We start from the raw sequence: 20,153 nt of genomic DNA on the forward strand, positions 1-20,153 counted from the left end.
ACTCCCAGTTTGAGGGGGTATTGCGTTCTCTGCTCAAGATGTTTCCCTGTCCTGGGAACTTCGGCGACCTCAACCCTCTACTCTTGGGCTGCTTCAGACGTATCTTTGTTGCTAGCTTTTTAGAATTCCTGCTAAATCCATGTCATCTTTTAGTGCACCTTTGGCATTTCTCAGCATATAGGAGGTTTTCACTCCTCATATCCCCCTTGGTGGGAGAGTGCTCTTCTGCTCCTCAATCATGGCTCAATATGGAAGTCTAATTATTGATGGATATTTGTCTGGTTGGGGTCTAATGATATTAATGCCCCAGGTTAGCAGTTAAGCTTTAATTTGTTCAAACCCCTGGGTTATTATTTCTTCTTTGAGTCGTAAATTAGTTCGCTCATTGATTTCTCTGCACCCCAAGGACTTGAAGGCTACACATTCAATGGCATTTGATGCCATATTTTTCAATCCCAAAAGTTTTGAGTCTAGTCTGAGTATGTTCTGCCTATTTAATATATCCCATTTTCCACAGGATGTTTACTCTGGGTATAGTGGTATACTGTGGACTTCCTTTGTGGACCCCACTCTTCCTTTCTCGGATAGTGCTGGTATGACCATTAATATAGGACCTTCATTCACTCCACGATTTGTTGGGTCCCCAAGTGGCTCTGCGGGACTAAGTTAATGCATATCGATGTTTCCTCTATTGCTTAATGAGTGAATAGAACCTTAGGGGGTGTTTGGCTTTCTCACAGTTCTTCTTTATCTCTTTCAAAATCTGTCCTTTTAGCCATCAGGTTCACTGATACTTTGGCCTTGGGTCGATCAGCCCCTTCTTCTCTGGATGGTGCTTCAGAGGTGTGGGCACTGGAAGTTTCCACTATCTGTGTGCTCATTTCAGTTTTTTTTACTTACAAAGGAGGCCTTTTGCTCTTTTGTTTTTCTGGATTCATCGGCTCCTGGCCCCACCAGGCTATGCTCTATGATTGTGGTAAAGTGTGCCTTTTTAGTTTGCTACAATGACTCAGATATTTCACTGTTGTTGAGAGTGCTCCATACATTATTGGGTGTTCTTATGTTTTTTGTAAATATTGGGTAAGGTTTGATGTCTCCTATGTGGGGTGGTTGGCAGTAGGCTCTCATTTTGAGGCCATTCTTGTTTAATTTTTTTTATCTTCTAGTTCACCATACTGCGCTCACTGTTGTTTCTGACCGCTCATATTCTGACACAACTGTTACAATTAGAGAGTCTTCCTCCTCCAGGTTGTTTTCATATGGAGTTTCCTGTTCCAATTCCCATCTGTTTGTTTGTGTATTCCGTATATCAGGTCATTTATTCCTGATCATGATGTTTGGGGATAAAGTGGTCACAAGGGCTATTGGGTGTCACCCCTTTTTTTTTGTTTGTGTGGGGGTCCTGAATCTCATTATCTTTCTTATCTTTTTTTGCTTTCTGTTGCTTTCGCTGATCTTTTGCGGCTTCCCGCAGGCCCTCCCCGTAATCAGTAGTTCTTGGCTTATTCAGCGATTTAAGGGTCTCTCTTGATTGTCCTTGACTGGTTATTATTATTGCCCCCTCACTCAGGGGATCTCTTACCCCTCCCTCCAACCACTGCGGTATGTTGAGAGGCTTTGACAGACCTTGCCTCTAGTTTCTTACAGTTGAAGAAGAAATCCCTGATGCTGAGGTTTCCCAGTCTGTTTATTTTAGGACTTGGAGATTCTACATCACTGCCGCTGCTTGATCCTGAACAAATTTCCCCATAGGCTCTGCATTGCTTTTTTGGTTTGACACCTGAGTTGGGGAAGCCACCCTTTTCTTTTTTTGGAGAATTTGTGATAGCCGTGTTGGCCAGGTGGCCGCCTGGAGGAGATAGGAGCTTTGAGTTCGCATCCCCGGGTTATTGTTGTGGGCTATGCAAGATTTCTGTGTTTCCGCGTTTAGACGTTAAACATTAAGAACAATTAAAAACATTCTCCATTAAAGAATTACAAATTTCATGCTTCCTTGAAGTCTATCATCTCACTTTAGTTTCCATTTCCTTTATGCGCCGTCGAATCTGACCATACACCAGGGTGCGGCTCTGCTGCCTCCAGCCACTACCTCCTACGAACTCCTTTAATCACTTCCTTCTGCCCCTTGGTACTGTTTGGGAGACAGCAGGAGCTAAGGGGGGAGTAGGTAAAGCATAAACCATGCCAAAGCCTTGTTCGACTGCCACCGAACCTCCTGGACTCAACTTTAACGATGGTACCCTACTGCTGCCAATACTCCAATTTGCAGTTCCAATATGCCAGCCCCCCCGGCAGATTAGGTGGGACCCAGCACGGTTTACAGATGCTGCAATCAGTGGCACTTGGCTCCTGGCTCCACTGGACGCGCGGCTGTAACTCCGCCTCCTTGCTCTCCTCAGGTCACCCGTCACAGGTCACGTTTCCACCTTCTCTACTCTGCTCAAATGAACCTGTTGCCAGCTGCAGACAGTTTGATAACATCCCACATGAACTCTATTAAATTCCACCGCTGGCATTGGTTAGATTTTTTCAGTTTAAAATGTATAATTGATTATCAAAATAGTTTTTACTACTTAAGGTGTCTTTCAAGTGATAAGTAGGATTCCATGTATACGGAAGGAAAAAAGGTCACAGCCTCAAAACTGAAAATCCCACAAACCGTAATCTGATACACTGTATGGCATTGTTCTGAAATAAAAGAGCATTTTATAAAATACATATCACATGACTAAAAAAAACTAAAATAAAAATGTAGGAAGCAATATGTAAATAAGACTTATAAAAATATAATTTATACAACACAACGTGAAGTAGTACAATAGTGTAAAGCGATATCAAATGGCAAAATATACACCATAATGAAAACAACTTCCCTAAATTGTATCTTCTCAACTAGACATTTCTAAAGCCAGTTACAAAATATTGATAATAAGTTTATAGTAATTTACTAACTTCTTTCAAAGGTAGAAGGTGAGCAGAAGTTAGCCCAGTTTGTATAAATGTTTATATAAGTTGAGAAACTGGTAATATATGTGTAATATTTTTCGAACCACTAACATTTTGAAGCAAGAAAATTATTTTTGTGTGAGTTCCCTCTAGCTGCAGCTATATAATAACATCTGCATTCTAAATATATGTTTCACAGCCCACCTCTGAAAAATATGTATTTCCAAAAACTTCTAAAAACACAATGAGTCATTTTCAGGGTCATTGTAAATAAAGTACTGCCCCCGCCCAACCCCTACCCAGGAGTAATGGAAGAACCAGAACTTCCTATTTTTAGAGAAGTTGCAAAGAATGCACTTAAATTCAGAAGGTCTCTCGAGTGCCATGGCAAGAGACATTATCTTCATCCACTGCACAAACCTCTTAAAAACTTTGACTGAAGCAGCAGCAGGAAGCTGACATCTGTCACTACAACTGTTGCCCCAGAATGGCACCCACTTAATTTCATAAGTCTGGAATTCAATTCTTCAGAAGAGAGAAATCCTACCTTGCTGTTTGAGTTTTGTTGGATTTAATGAAGCAGCCGGGGCAGTTGGCGTTGAGTCTAGCCTCCTTGTCTGATTTGTGCTGCTGGATTTCGTCATCAGAAAACCAGTGTACAAAGGTGCAGATGACATCAGCTGCTCAACTTTAGGAGTGCCTCCGGTGGGACTGTTCGCTGATACTGTGTAGCCTGATGGATGGTCAGGGATCACTGCTGCTGTTCTGCTTGCATTCAGTGGTGAAGTAGCTTCTGTGGGGAGGTTTGCAGCTGGGTTTGATGGTCCTATGGGTGAAATAAGATGGTGTTAGGCCCAGATCATGCAACAAAAGTCTATACGTTTTATCCTCCATACTTTGGCCCATATTTATACTTTTTTAGCACCGCATTTGCGTACTTTTTTGATGCAAAAGCGGTGCAAACTTGAAAAATACAATTGTGTTTTGTAAGTTTGCGCCATTTTTGCATCAAAAAGTGGTGCAAATGCAGCGCCAAAAAGTATAAATATGGGCCATAGTGTTTTCAAACTTTGCTGACAGGTGACTTATGCTTATGTTCTGATCTAGACTCACACAAGACTTGTAGCAAGTTTGAGCTGTACACAGGCACCACACAAGCTTTTTTTAAAAGGCTACACAACACTTAGGGCCTGATTTATATGTTGGCGGGAAGGTAACTCCATTGCGTCGGCTATGCAGTTCTTCCCCACCTACATAGTGGTCCGCCCACATAATTTTATTTCTGGCAGAACTAAAGTTTGGCCACAACGGAGACTTTTCCATCTCCGCCATAGCCAAACTTCTCCGACAGGGCTAGGGAGAAAGAGAAATGACAACATGTCCGCCCGCCCAACTTAGACGGGTGGGTAGGTAGCCATTCTCTACTGTTCCTTACCTCCAGGCACAATCCGGCAGTAAGGGACAGTAAAATTCTAATACTGCTCCCTCCACCATGGGAGGATACTCCTATGGTGTGGGGAGCATTATTTCCTTTTTTTCACAAAAGAAAATACTCTTTGCATCCTGATTACGCAGCCCTGTAGCACAGAGTACAATGCATTAACAGGAACCACCACTGCTGTCGGTTCCTGGCAAAGCTATTGTGAATGACCACCTGTTTGGAAGTAATTTATAAATAAAGCCTGCTTGATTTAAATCAACCCCTTAGTTTCTCTGACTGATAGAGTAAATGTGGGTGTAGTGGGAGGGCTGATCAAGTGAGCGTGAGAGCTTCTCTTCTCTATCCCTCATAGATAAAGAATGACTTCCATACTACTTATTCATTTGTTCCACCACCAATGTGGATGAAATGCTAGGGAGATGTAGAACTCAGAAATATTTATTTTGTATTTTTAGCTTTTCACATCTAATTTTACCTTACCTAGCTTTACTCCTCAGTTGACGGACCATGCAAAACGGTTGGTATTCACCAATGAGTCAGACCTAGCAACACATCACCAGGAAGACCAGGACACAGCTCTCACTCTTGAACAAACAGGAGTCATTTTCCTCTAAGATGACTTCAGAACAACCATATAGGCCTTACAACCTCTCCTAATTCGACAGAGGTGAATTCCCTGCTCAGTAAACTCCCTGATTCCATCATAGCACCCATGAAAGGTGTCCTCTACATAGCACCACAGTTCAGCAAGGGCCCCAAGAAATTGAACCACATCATCCCATGTTAAACGACTTCCACTGACTTCCACCTCCGAATCAGATCATCTTCAAGATGAGGTGCATCACTCATGAACCACTCAACATAAGATTCCATCTTGCCTGGGAATCAAATTAGTCTTGTCTGAGGAAAAACACCAGACCAGAAGCCTGTATATTTGCATACTGGAGACAAAACATTGCCAAATGGAAGAAAAAAAACTGAAACCAGCCTTCTCCTTTCATGCTCCCAGAATCAGGAATAGCATCCTTATCGACATCAGATCAGTTCTCACTCTCCTACAATTCAGTAAGAAGCTGAATCTACACATCTTCACAGAGCACCTCCCTAGCCCAACAGTCTATCTTTGACGGTTTCCCTTTGATTTTGTCTTCTCAAGAGCCATGGTCCCCTGTTCAGCGTTTAGTTGTTCCCAAGCTAGGTGTGCACTCTACAAATACCACCGCTTACATACATGTAAATATAAACTAAGGAATTCAAAAGGAAAATTGAAAGGCAAAGCTCATGCATCGATGAGCCTAGCTTTATGGTAGTTGCAAGATAGTTTGGGATCTAAAGTGAAAGATGTCTACATAGCATATTCTCCTATGATGCATGCACCTGGCTAGATCAAGCAAAAGGGAAGGGATTATTTTATGTCCATCTTTCTAAGGATTAAGGATTCACTCATAAATGTGCTGGCCTTCCCCTTGTAATGACTGTGACTCGCATCCAATCACCAGCAATCCAGGGTATGTTCCAAACCAAATACCCTTTATTTTGAGAGCAATGGGTTGAATATAAACAGGACTCAGCCATGCAGTACTGGCCTCACAGGTGATTAGTGCAGACCAGGAAATACCCAAGCAACAGAACGGTCCCCTGTGCAGCTGTCCTCCTTTGTGGCCAGAGCATTTCTGCCACACCCCAATTAGTCGGCCTTGCTGTACACAGTGGGACACAACTTGATAGGTATCTCAAGTGACAACCAGGTTAGGCGTAAAAACAGGACACTACACGCCCACATGAAATGTCTAGAATCTCACTTTTAAATCCATGCTAGTAATAGTAACTTGGGAAGCTTGATGATCTCTCAAGGGCAGCAGGTGCATTTGAGGAGATAGACCTCAAAGAAGAGAATAGAGAAGAGTAATAACTTGAGTAAGAAATGGAAGGTAAAAAGGAGGAAGACAAAGTAGCAGAAGAAGAGCATTTGGTTCCACGTTCAGCATCCGACCAGCAGGTCCAGTGTCATTGTCATTTTAGTTACCCATGTCAGCTGCAAACTCACATGGATCACCTCATGGTGCATAAATGTTTGGGTCATCTTTGTAAGGTCTCTGTACTTGATGAGCACAAGATCACCTTGACATAGATGAGAAAGTCAGGCTTGCCATCACTTGTTGGCATATGACCTAATCTTTTACTTCCTGTCTGAATCACTTTCCAGTGTAGTCCTGGATGAGACTCCTCTGTGATGTGGGGTATCTTGGTTGTAATCTTCCTCCATAACATGAGTTTGGCAGGTGAGGCACCTGTTTTGCTATGAGGGCTGTCTCAATAGACATGTGGGGTCGCAGAGGGTCTCACAAATGGGGACCTTATGCTTTTGGCACCTTGGAGTGCTTTCCTTAGCATTGCCATGAGGCACTCCTCAATGCTGGTTGCTCAAAGCCACAGCAAAGTTATTTTCTGATGCTGGACACAGCTACACAGAAAAATCCATGAACTCCTTCCCTCAAAGAATAGGTCAGTTGTCTAATTTCACTGTGGCTGGGATGTCAAAGTAGAAAAGATTTTATTCAATGTTATTCAACAAAAGCAATTTACGCACATGGCAGTGCTTGGGGTGGTCTTTACCATGGGAAAATAAGAGCACTTGTGGAAACAGATGTTTTTCTAGGGCAAAGGGCCCGACAAAATTCATTGTGACATCTTTACAGTCACTCCTCTGCACTATAGACATCTATAGGGGTCTTAAATACTATCTACCCCTAGACATTGCCAGGTATAGCACTTTCACACTGTCTCTTCCATCAGTTCATCTTTAACCAGACTTTTTCACAGCAGCCATTTTAGCCAGATCTTCAATCTGCTTTGAAGGGAGCATGAGTCCACTGTGATTGCTATCCCGTTCATTATGTGCACATGAAAATTCCTTGAGATCTATTAGATGGCTATGCTTACACATTTGTTGGGAATGTTCTCTATACTTTGGTTTTATAAGAACAGTCAGAGGAAGGAGAGTGGGATGAATCCATGACATCTGGGATATGTTTTTCTATTATGTCTTTCTATTTTAGGGCACACAGGCGTGCGTGCTTAATAATGTAACAAAGTTACTCTTCAGCAACACACTGCCTGATGTCACAAGCAGCTAGAGGAAATGTGGACACAAAGGCCCATATTTATACTTTTTTAGCGCCGCATTTGTGCCACTTGTTGAAGCAAAAATGGCACGAACTTACAAAATACAATTGTATTTAGCAGGATTGTGCTGCTTTTGTGTAAACATATGACGCAAATGCGGCGCTAAAAAAGTATAAATATGGGCCAAAATGAGCTGGATTCTTGTTTTTGCTGGGTCAAGAAATTATGCATAAATTTTAGCCTTGTAGAAAAAGACCTCACCTTCAAAACAGATTAGCGTGACGTTGTGGTCAAAATAAAAACCAGGATACCAGATACTCGCAGGTGGCCACTCACAGCAGGGGATCTTGACTGCACACCATGCACAGATACCCCAGACTAATAGAAGCTCCTCCTAAATCAGCTTACCATGAACCTTGAAGAAGTCAGTGGCCTCATCGGCTCAACCAACTGTTGGGAATGTCCATCTGCATTGCTGTGGTTCATTTCGGCTTCATGCTCCACTGTTAGGTCTAGAGCTCGCAATGAAATGCACCATTTCAGCACTTTGGGATTTTCACGCTTCATTGTCATCAACCACTTGAGTGGTTTGTGATCTAACTGGACCACAGAATTAGTAGCAAACAGATGTGGCCCAAACCATCTCAAAGCTCACACTGAGGCAAGGCATTACTTCCTAATGCCCACACCCCCAGTTCTGATCTCTGGGTAGTAACCTTCAACTAATAAAGGCCACCTGATGCTTTCTCCCCTTGTCATTGAGTTGAACCTGAACACTATCCATTCGTCTCCCTGAGGAGGCATCTGACAATGAAGGTTTGACAGTAGTCACCGGCCCTTAGTATTGCACTGTTTTTTTTCAGTTTCGGAAAAGATTTTTGACAATCCACATTCAAAATCACTTTCTGGTGCTGATTCTTAGATGTGAAAGCTCATCAAATGGGACACTGTTTTCTCAAAGACAGCTACACAGTTCCTGTTGTAACTAGTAGCAATTCCTGCTAATCATTGCATTGATGAATTTTGTGCACTCATATAATGCGCACAACAGAACGGGTTGTATAAAATATCGGTGGTCTCTTCTGTAATAGAATGTGCTGGTACAAACGAGTCTAAGAGACTAAGAAAGGACAAGAAATGGCAAAGCCAAGTGGTCTGGTTTTACTGTGCTAACACATACAAACACAGGCATGCACACATCATGTTTTAAAGTGTTGCATGCACAAATATTGTTTAGCACGATAAAGCCAGACCTATTGGAAAATGTGTGGCATGAGCTCTCTACAGAATGCCAATAGGAGAAAAATGAATGTAAAAAACAGTGACTGTACTTTTCAGATGTAAACTAGTCACTCTTACATTCCAAAGGGTGCTCTTCCCAGGGGGCAGAAGGGTACAGCAAACAGCCTATAGCAAGAGTGGAGAGAGAAATGTTCCTCTGGGTGGAGTGCGAAATGTGCCTCTGGGGGGCGCCAAAGCCAACCTTATCTATATTTTTAAGTATTTGTAACAGGTTTTGCTAACAGCTGCATCAGCAAGACAAGCATAGAAAGTGTTTATGCATGAAGATTGCAGTAGAACCTAGCATCTGCCTTACTGGTACTAAGAATTTACACATTTCAAGCATGCACCTCCCACAGGGGGGTATCTCACGGGAGACGGGGATGGGTGGCACAATAAAACGACTGGAAGATCTCCACAATGTGTTTTCTTTCCCAACCCACACATTAAAAAGCGCATTTAAGTACAAGCACGAAATATGACTCCCGCCTCTTGTTAAAGGCAGCTCCTGCAATTTCACCAGGTATATGGAGGTTGATATGTGGTGGCCACTCTGCTTATAGTGGCAACGACATTTATTGGCCCTCGTGCCCCTATAAGTAGCACCCTTCACCTAAGAGGGAGCTGTTAGATCAAGTATATATTTTACTGGAATACCTGTTGCTTCACCCTTTTGGTGCATCAAAGCATCCACAAAATTTAAGTCATTATTTCAAGGTGAGTGATACATTTTGTGGCTGAATGCCCAAGAGTTTTCAAGCCATCATTAAGCAAATCCCTCCTGCAAGAACGTTAGCTGAATCACAAATTATCGTAATGGAAATATACATTCTGGCAACCACCCCCTATCACCTCAATATAACGTTTGCCTTTCTTGATAAAGATCACTCTTTAGCCTGTGTATGTTTTGCTAAATTTCTTGCAGATTTGCCAAACTGGGCCAAAATGATTAGAAACCAAATAAGTACCAGAGAGCCTCCATCACTGATTCTGAAATATATTCCTCTGGTTTGAGCCTTGTGTGGCCTCACCTGTTGGTCCAGTTGTCACGCTTTGATTCGATCCACCTGCCCTGGATGCAGTTGCTGAATCTTTCCCTGTAATTCCTGTCTCAGTCGTGTTGTTGAGTTGTGCTGTTACTGTCGCTGCAGAGTTTAGGGCAGATGATGCTGCTGGCACTGAGGACGTGTTTACATGTGTGCTGCTGGTGTTACTGAAGGCTGTCACTGGTGGTGATGCTGGGTTGGTTTGGTTTGCACCTGTGGACTCTTGCCCAGACCCAGGGGTAGGGAAAGTGCCAGGACCCACAGAGGACACCGACTGAGAAGCATTTGCAGTGAAATTGGTTGCCACCACTTGTGCAATGGCCACTGTTGTAGCATTTACGAACACACCTTGAGGCCCTGTATGAATTAGGAACAAAAGAATAGAACAAATATTTTGTAATTCAGCGAAGCACATTGTGTTACCCATCAGAATTTAGGTTAGTGTTTGTTCTTAGCATGCAAGACTCACCAACCAAAGTCACCCATACAGTGTTTACTCGTGCCTTAAGCTTTGCCTTCTATTGCCTCTCCTGCTTTACAACACACAGCTTGAAAAAATACATATCCCCTAATTTATATATTTTGTACCTTAGTGCCACTTTGTCCTATCTCTCTTCCTTTCTGTTTTTGTTTAATTCTGTTTTACCAATTCTTCCCAGTTTATGTGCTTGTCGGCACTTACACTGTCTGCTTTCTCTTAAAGTACTGACAAAGAGTGATGTCGGATACATGAAGTGCATCACTTCAGAAGGGTGCACCTCGGCCTGTCGGATACATGAAGTGCATCACTTCAGAAGGGTGCACCTCGGCCTGTCGGATACATGAAGTGCATCACTTCAGAAGGGTGCACCTCGGTCTGGGGTGCACCTCGGCCTGTCAGATACATGAAGTGCATCACTTCAGAAGGGTGCACCTCGGCCTGTCGGATACATGAAGTGCATCACTTCAGAAGGGTGCACCTCGGCCTGTCGGATACATGAAGTGCATCACTACAGAAGGGTGCACCTCGGCCTGCCGGATACATGAAGTGCATCACTTCAGAAGGGTGCACCTCGGCCTGTCGGATACATGAAGTGCATCACTTCAGAAGGGTGCACCTCGGCCTGTCGGATACATGAAGTGCATCACTTCAGAAGGGTGCACCTCGGCCTGTCGGATACATGAAGTGCATCACTTCAGAAGGGTGCACCTCGGCCTGTCGGATACATGAAGTGCATCACTTCAGAAGGGTGCACCTCGGTCTGGGGTGCACCTCGGCCTGTCAGATACATGAAGTGCATCACTTCAGAAGGGTGCACCTCGGCCTGTCGGATACATGAAGTGCTTCACTTCAGAAGGGTGCACCTCGGCCTGTCGGATACATGAAGTGCATCACTTCAGAAGGGTGCACCTCGGCCTGTCGGATACATGAAGTGCATCACTTCAAAAGGGTGCACCTCGGCCTGTCGGGTACATGAAGTGCATCACTTCAGAAGGGTGCACCTCGGCCTGTCGGATACATGAAGTGCATCACTTCAGAAGGGTGCACCTCGGCCTGTCGGATACATGAAGTGCATCACTTCAGAAGGGTGCACCTCGGTCTGGGGTGCACCTCGGTCTGTCGGATACATGAAGTGCATCACTTCAGAAGGCTGCACCTCGGCCTGTCGGATACATGAAGTGCATCACTTCAGAAGGGTGCACCTCGGCCTGTCGGATACATGAAGTGCATCACTTCAGAAGGGTGCACCTCGGCCTGTCGGATACATGAAGTGCATCACTTCAGAAGGGTGCACCTCGGCCAGTCGGATACATGAAGTGCATCACTTCAGAAGGGTGCACCTCGGCCTGTCGGATACATGAAGTGCATCACTTCAGAAGGGTGCACCCCGGCCTGTCGGATACATGAAGTGCATCACTTCAGAAGGGTGCACCCCGGCCTGTCGGATACATGAAGTGCATCACTTCAGAAGGGTGCACCCCGGCCTGTCGGATACATGAAGTGCATCACTTCAGAAGGGTGCACCCCGGCCTGTCGGATACATGAAGTGCATCACTTCAGAAGGGTGCACCTCGGTCTGTCAGATACATGAAGTGCATCACTTCATCACTTCAGAAGGGTGCACCTCGGCCTGTCGGATACATGAAGTGCATCACTTCAGAAGGGTGCACCTCGGTCTGTCAGATACATGAAGTGCATCACTTCAGAAGGGTGCACCTCGGTCTGGGGTGCACCTCGGCCTGTCAGATACATGAAGTGCATCACTTCAGAAGGGTGCACCTCGGCCTGTCGGATACATGAAGTGCTTCACTTCAGAAGGGTGCACCTCGGCCTGTCGGATACATGAAGTGCATCACTTCAGAAGGGTGCACCTTGGCCTGTCGGATACATGAAGTGCATCACTTCAGAAGGGTGCACCTCGGCCTGCAAATCACATTGTAGTCCATTTCATTGGTAAAAAGCATGTGCCTATGTTCTATGTATGTAGTCCCTGGAGATTCAGGGAGAGACAGAAGAATGCATCGGATCCAACAAAGTAGCAGGCACAAAATACAAGCACACGCAGAAAGCCAAAGGCCACTCCCGGTACCAGACCCCGCTGGGGGCACAGGAAGTAGGTACAGGATGGTTAAACAGGTTCTACTTTTTGAAACAACGTCACAACAATCTGCCACTGATATATTGTTTCAAACCTTCCATAAATCCCCAGACAAAAGTAATATTCAAAAAGATTTTATTTGTGTGTGTGTGTGTGTGTGTGTGTATGGGTGCATGTGTGTGTATCCATCAAAAAGCTTTAAAATTGGATGTTTATGGTTATTGGCATCAATAGAGCCTTCAGATGTGCACAGACTAACTATATGTTGCTGGAGGTGATGCCCAGTACCATATCTATCCAGTGTTATGTACAAAGATCAAAGACATTCCATACCTGTTACTCTGGATGTGGTGCTCTGATTCGATGAGGCTCCAGGTGCAGAGATCAGAGACCAAGTTGCTGGATTGTTCCCTGTGACTCCTGTCCCATTGGTGTTGTTTAGTTGGTTAGTTGTTGCAGCTGAAGACGTTAGCATTGACAATGCTGGTGGCATCACAGAAGTATTTGTTTGGATGGTGGTGTTGAGGCTTTTCAAAGCTGTTGCCACTGGTGTTGCGGAATTGGGGGTAGAAAATGTACCAGGACCCACAGTGGGCATTGATTGAGAAACACTGGAGGTCGTGTTGGGTGGTGTTCCTAACGAAGTGGTTGTCGTCATCTCGGCAGCGGTCACTGTTGTACTATTTATTACTGCAGTCTGAGGTCCTGTATGAATAGAGAGCATATTTTTTACAACAAACACCTTTAAGTTGAATTCCTAAGATTCAAATTTCACTCTATGAGCCACTAAATTGTATTTTAGACTGCATGATTTAGCAACTAATGTGAAGTTTTTACTTACGAGTTCCTACCTGTACTTTATGGTTTTAGTGAAAATACCTTTCATTTTTGGGCCACCCCCCACCGTCTAAAATAAAACTCCTTGCTCCTATTTTCCTACTTAGTTATTTGGCCTTGTTTTCCATCTGATATATCTCCCCCTTATGCCTTGTGTTTTAATTAATAGTCAGCTATCCAGAACATATATTTATTTCCTGTGGTTTATTTTTTTAGGTCATCCTCTAAGAGAATGCTTGCTTAGTCTTCTTGAAACCTCTTGATGTTGCAAAGCATGTTTCACAGGTTGGTCAGGTATGAATCCCTCTGGACTACACTACAAAGTAAATCTAATCTCTAGGCACCTTCTCTGTCATGTAATGGACTTCACATCCCCCTCTTCTCTTTTTTTCTGTTTTTCATGAGACTTCACCCTATCAAGCAGGTGTGTCTTTGCAATGTGGTACGGCGACTCATCTCCATGGAGCTGGATGACCTGTTCATGGAGTTATGAGAGGGGATGAGGAATCGCTGTTCATACTGGGAATTTCTTGGTCTGCCCGACATCAGGTGGTGGGCTGTTAGTGTCCTAACCAAGTAGGAGCTTCTAAGGAATATGGAGTTCTACATCTGGACAATGTTATTGAAAATGTGCTCTTTACGTTAACAGTGAAATTTAGTGGTGGCAGACCTAATGTGGGAGTTGTTGGTGTTTTCCAAATGGAAGCAGAGTTTTTCAGTGTGGGGAGATGCTTTTGAAAACATTCCAATAATTATCATTTGCCTGAACATTTTGTTATTACCAGACACATTAACTTTAAGGGTATTTACCTCATTTTCTGAGTATGTGCATGGGTGGGGATCTGGCTGCAGAGAAGTGTTGTGCAAGTGAGATCTTGTGTTATGTCATGTTTTGTTCTGGGTGTTTCATAGCGCATTTATCACCTTTGAGGGTATCCAGACGCTCTGTAGCAGGTGTGTGAGGACAGCCCGGAGGGGGTTTACTCAAAAAGTTAGGTATTCAGCTTCTTGCGAAAGTCAAGAAGGAAGGAAGATGATCAAATGTGTTGTGGGAGGTCGTTCCTGGCATTTGGGACTGGATACGAGAAGGTGGTGCCCCCTGTTCTGCTTTTGTGTATGCCTGGGATGAGTGGTAATGAGAGTCCAGCACAGAGGAGGTGTCTGGAAGGTTATTGGAAGTGAAAGTGACTGTTCAGATAGCAGGGCCATTGTTGTGGAGAGTGTTGTAGTATGGGTGAGGAGTTTAAAGTCTGTGTGTTGGGGAAAAGGGAGCCAGTGGAGCTCTGTAATGTGTGGTGTGATGTGGGATCAGTGTGAGAGGGTGAGGACTAGGCTGGCTGCAGCATTTTACACAGTCTGCAGTCAGGGTAGTTCCATAGTCTAGTCGGATGGTGATGAGGGCTAGGGTGGTCGTTTCCCAGGTGGTGTCTGGTAGCAACTAGGGGCCAGATGTATCAAATGAATTTGCACTCGCAAACGGCGAAATCGGCCGTTTGTGAGTGCAAAATCGTGATCTGCAAAGCATCAAAGGCATTCGCAGACCACAAAATGAAAATCGAAAAAATTGCGATTTTCTGCGTTGCGACCTGGATTTTGCGAATCGCAAATTGCGATTCGCAAAATCCAGGTCGGAAGGCTATTCTGCAAAAAATCGCAAATTGCGATTTTTCGCAGAATGGTATCTGTGCACATGCAAAATACCATTGTCTGCAACCAGGTGGTAACCTGGTGCAAAATAAAAAAATGCAGTAAAACTGCATTTTTAAATTTAATATGTAAAGCACACATGCCCTTTTGGCATGTGTGTATTTTACATTGTAAAAAAAAAATATTTTGGGTGCAGGAGAGGGGGCCTTAGGCCCCCAGCACCCTGCCCTTTTGCATTTCCCTAATTGCGAATTCTGGTTCAGAAATCGCAATTTAGCAAATGCAAAAAATTTGCAGCTATGGGTATCGCAATTTGCGATTCGGTAATTGCATTTGCGATTTTTAAGAAATCGCAATTACCAAATCGCAAATGTGATACATGGCCCTTTGCGAGTCGGTAATTGCGATTTCTTAAAAATAGCAATTACCGAATCGCAATGGGCCAGAATCATACATCTGGCCCTAGAAGATTTGCTTCAGCATTCTTAGGGCCAGATGTATCAAGCGATTTTGCATTCGCAAACGGAGCGATTTGCAAAATTCGGCCATTTGCGAATGCAAAAATGCCTTTCAGAATGTATGAAAGGCAATCGCAGTGCAATTTTAAGGAATCGCTAAAATAGCGATTCCTTAAAATTGCGACCCCATTTAGAGAATCGCAAATTGCGATTCTCTAAATAGGAAATCGCAAATAAGGAATCCTTATTTGCTATTACTTAAGCACACGTATCAAGCATTTCCTAAATGCGAATTGGGCATTTAGGAAATGCAATTACCACCAACAAAGGTTTGGTGGTAACCATGTGCAAATTTAAAAAATGCATTTTAAATGCATTTTTAAAATTGACATGTAACGCACACATGCCCCTAAGGCATGTGTGTGCTTCACATGGCCGTAAAAATATTTTGGGGTGCAGCAGAGGGGGCCTTAGGACCCCAGCACCCTGGGATTTGCATTTCCTAAATTGCGAATTCCTAACTGGAATACGCAATTTAGGAAATGCAAAACCATTCGCAGCATGTCCATAGGTGCAAATGGAGTTGGATTCTCTATTTGCGATTTGTTAATAGCATTTGCGAATTTTAAGAAATCGCTATTACCGAATCGCAAAATTCATAAATACCATTTTGCATTTCTTAAATAGCGATTTCTTAAAATTCGCTATTTAAGAAATGCAATTTGGTTTTTTGATACATCTGGCCCTTTGTGTGTTGAAGCAGGCTGTGACCATTGGATTGGCTTGGACAGTCATGTCAATTTTGTTATCTATGAATACTCTGAGGTTTCTCACTTGTGAACAGGACTAGGGGACGGGACCAAGATCTGTGGGCCACCAGGTGGAGTCCAATAGTGAGGCGTTCTTCTCAAAGATTACCACGTCGTTCAGTTTAAAGAAACTGGATTTCATTTAGTTGGTTAGTCCTTAAGTGTGAACACCAGCCACAGGACTCTCACATTTTCTGCTCATGAATCCAATGCAGAAGTGCTCAGTGGCCACTGGGTACAAGGTCATGACAGAAGCCCACATCTTCCCAGAGTGCATAGCCTATACCAACTGCTTAATCCTAGAGATGTGCAGAATTTCGCAGAATTTGACTCTGTGGAGTTACATAAAAACATTGCAAGATGCCACGTTTTTCCACCAGTGTTGAGCTGCTCCCTCAGTGATTTAGCGCAAAGATGGCGTTCCAGCTACTCAAATTGATTTTGTTCCACTCAAGTTTATTTTTACTCGAGCAGCAGCCTTGTGACTGTGAATGGTCATGACCGCCCAAGGTTAAAAAAATCTCGCCAGTTGTCCTCCTAGTATCGGAAATCACAGAAGCGGGCACCAAATCTCACTCACAGACTTACCGTTCTGGAGCTTCATGTATGAAAACATTTCACCACGCGGTGATTGACAGAATTTGGCCAGAACACCGCAAGAGTAACAAGGAACTGACAAAATTCCATCAATTCCACCGGTGGAACAGAATATTTCACCCACCTTTACTTAACCATTTGACCATATGCAGCATCCACGGGTAAATGGCAAGCTGCAGTCCTGGCCCACAACTCAATATGCAGAGACTTTAAGGGGCATATTTAAGAAAAGCCTTGCGCCCTTTACCGCCCTCCACCACCACCATGCGTGCGCCGTATTTAAAATACAGCGCACCATTGCGCTGGGTAGGGGGCAATAGCATCATTTTTTATGATGCTCTTGATGTACTCTGCAGGAGTAGCGCTAACATTTTGGCTCTGAGCAGGCGTTAAAAGTGCCATTATGCCTGACGTAGGCATTATGTAGTGCAAAGGGTTACAAAGTGGCAAAATGCAAGCATTGTGCCACTTTGTAAATATGGCGCAGGGATTTTTGGCCTCTTTGGGCCACATTAGCATCCAGACAAATGACGCTAATGTGGCGCAAGGGGCTCTTAAATATGCCTCTAACTGTGTGCTGCAGCCAGGTGCTTCTATGTGTAACCTCTTGCTCCTGATCCTCCAACCCCGGACCCTTCACATAGGCTTCTGCTCTGAACATTCCAGGGACAATACACATACCCGGCACTCAGGACCACATGTACGAAAATCCAGTTTTGCGACTCGCAAACTGCGAGTCTTAGCAACTCGCAATTTATGAGTCGCAAAACCGGATGTACAACAGTCTCAACGGCACTGTCTGGGATTCCCGATGGGGTCGCAAATAACTTACCTCAGGAATATTCATGAGGCAGGTCGCAATTTGTGACCCCATTGGCAATGGAGGCACTCACAGGGATGGTGGCCTGCTGGGGTCAGCAGACCACCATGTCTGTGACTGCTTTTAAATAAAGTAGTATTTTTTTTTAATGCAGCCATTTTCCTTAAATGAAAACGGAATGCATTTCGAAAACGAAAATGAAAAGTTTTCTTTTCATTTTTTCAGAGCAGGCAGTGGTCCATGGGACCACTGCCGGCTCTCAAAAAATGTTTTCTCATGCATTCACAAAGGGGAAGGGGTCCCATGGAGACCCTTTCCCTTTTCCGAATGGGTTAGCACCAATTTTAAATTGGTTCTAACTGCGATTGTTTTGAGATCGCATTCGCGGTCACAAAACAATCATACATACCATTTAGATTCGGTATTAGGAAGGGACGCCTTTGACACGCCCCTTCCTCATACCGAATCACAAAACCCAAACTGCGATTCAGTAACATGTTACCGAAACGCAGTTTGGGCTTTGTACATCCCAAACAGCATTTTCCTAGTCGCAAACGGGGCGATTCTGCGAATCGGCCCCTTTGCGACTAGAAAAATGCTTCATACATCTGGCCCTCAGTCCTCTTGTGAGAAACCAATGCAGTTGGCATTTTAACATGTACAGCGTTCAGTGGACCCATGTTGTGGTTTTGGGCACTCCTTGTGGTCACTCCTTGGATCCACCATCCTCAGCTTTGAGCCACCTTAGTCCTTGCTTCACTGTTCCCTTCAGAATTGTGAATTTGACCTTTATCTTGCCTACCCTGGCACTGCCTTCGAAGTCAGCAGGATTCACGGCCGACTTCAACCTTTGCTAGCAAAACAGTTCAATCAGCCAACTACCATTTACATACAGCCTTGAAACTAGCATACCTTTTCTCGCTCATTTCACAAATCCGTTGTATCACTAAGATCTTAGCAGGAATTCCAACCAGCCACCTCTCTTCCATCTCTAGAGCAGTCCGTGCAACAGCAACATTCATCACTGCACACATAGAAAGAGCAAAAAATGAGGCGAAATGAAAGCATTTCTCCTTGTTGCTCCAAGCTAACACCATCCCTGGCACGCCCCTTCCACGCAAAGTGCTGTGTGTGAAGGGTTCATATTTACAAGGTGGCGTTAAGCCACAAAAAGTGGCTTAACGCCACCTTGTAAACACAGCGCAGGGCATTGAACTACAGGAGCGTCACAGAAGGTGGCGATAGGGCCTTGTAAATCTGACAAAGAGTTCTGTACCTTATTGTCCATGTAGATCAAGACTTGCCTTGTCCAGACAACTGGAAGGAATGATTTGAGTACTTGAAAGAATGTGAATACATCCTCCATGTTAAAAATACATACACACACCTTACTTTATGTTGATCAGTCACCTGCCATACCTGTTGGTGCAGCTGTTGTGCTTTGATTGGCTGAGACTACTGGTGCAGCTATCACTGGTCCTGTTGCAGGATCCTTCCCTGTGGTTCCTGTCCCACTGGTGGTGTTCAGTGGTGTTGTTGTTGCCCCAGAGAATAGCATGGACCATACAGATGGTGTAGCAGAAGCATTTGCTTGAATGGTGTTGGGGCTTTTGTACTCAGTGTTTACCGCTGTTGAAGTGTTGGTCTGGTTTGTGCCTGATGAAGTGTCAGTTTTCCACATGCCCGGCCACGAGGTGGTTGATGTTACAGGGACTGCAGGAGGTATTGACTGAGAAGAGCTTGCCGTCTTATTGAGTGATGTTGCCAGCAATGTAAATGCCACAATTTGGGTTGTAGCCACTGTTGTAACATTCGTAACAGAAACCTGAGGCCCTACATGAAGCAAGAAAATAAAATGTATACAACAGGCATCTGTATTACAGTTACAAAAATCCTAAATCAAAAATTACTGTATGATATATTCGATTTTAGTTTATACTTAAATGTTAGAACATTTGACACATATCTTATAGGTAGCCTTGTAGTCTTTGTAGGTAGCCTTGTAGTCTTTAGTGCTTTTTATGTGCCCTGTTGCAAGCCCACCATGATTTTTCCTCATTCCCTGTGTATCATTCATCATTTTACAGATTTTTATTCATGTTCTTCTGTAAGGCCTGCCTTAGAGACTGTTAGAATGTTTGAGACAAAACCATTTGTTTCTTAGAGCACTGCTGGAGGACTGAAAAGGTAAGTCAGAGAACAGAAATAATGATATCATACTCTCTTCATCGCCTTTCTCATTGAAATCCATACGTATGTGAGTAAGCGACCCTACAAGACACATGAAAATCAGGTATCAATGACTCTCCCTCCTTCTATTTGGTCATAGCATCATTCCACTATTTTCTGATTTTGTCTCTCTTTGTTGAGCACAAGCCTCTCTTGGTCACTCTCGAGGGTGACCGTTCAGTAATCTTTCTTCTGTAAAGCCTGGTGGTGTGCATTGTCATTTTTAGGCTTGACACAACTAAAAAAGGCTTTCAGTAGAAGTAGGACCCACTTATGTTTGATAGAAGCAGCCTAGCTCAGAAGGTGCCATCTGGAGACAGATTTCCGCATAACTGGG

At 43.9% G+C, this 20,153-nt stretch overlaps 1 protein-coding gene across 2 annotated transcripts in view; it reads right to left on the bottom strand.

The window, feature by feature from the left end:
- The window catches only part of LOC138265287 (mucin-2-like), a 131,826-nt gene that overhangs the window by 29,348 nt on the left and 82,325 nt on the right, over positions 1–20,153 (bottom strand). For both annotated transcript variants that reach the window (XM_069212886.1, XM_069212887.1), the window contains exons 7-10: positions 19,007–19,420; positions 12,753–13,124; positions 9,826–10,197; positions 3,494–3,772 (exon numbers count right to left, since the gene is read on the bottom strand). In XM_069212886.1, the coding sequence (XP_069068987.1) occupies positions 3,494–3,772; positions 9,826–10,197; positions 12,753–13,124; positions 19,007–19,420 (1,437 nt within the window). The remainder of the gene's footprint in view (positions 1–3,493; positions 3,773–9,825; positions 10,198–12,752; positions 13,125–19,006; positions 19,421–20,153) is intronic.

Source organism: Pleurodeles waltl, chromosome 11 (genome assembly GCF_031143425.1).
Source record: "Pleurodeles waltl isolate 20211129_DDA chromosome 11, aPleWal1.hap1.20221129, whole genome shotgun sequence".
NCBI lineage: Eukaryota > Metazoa > Chordata > Amphibia > Caudata > Salamandridae > Pleurodeles > Pleurodeles waltl.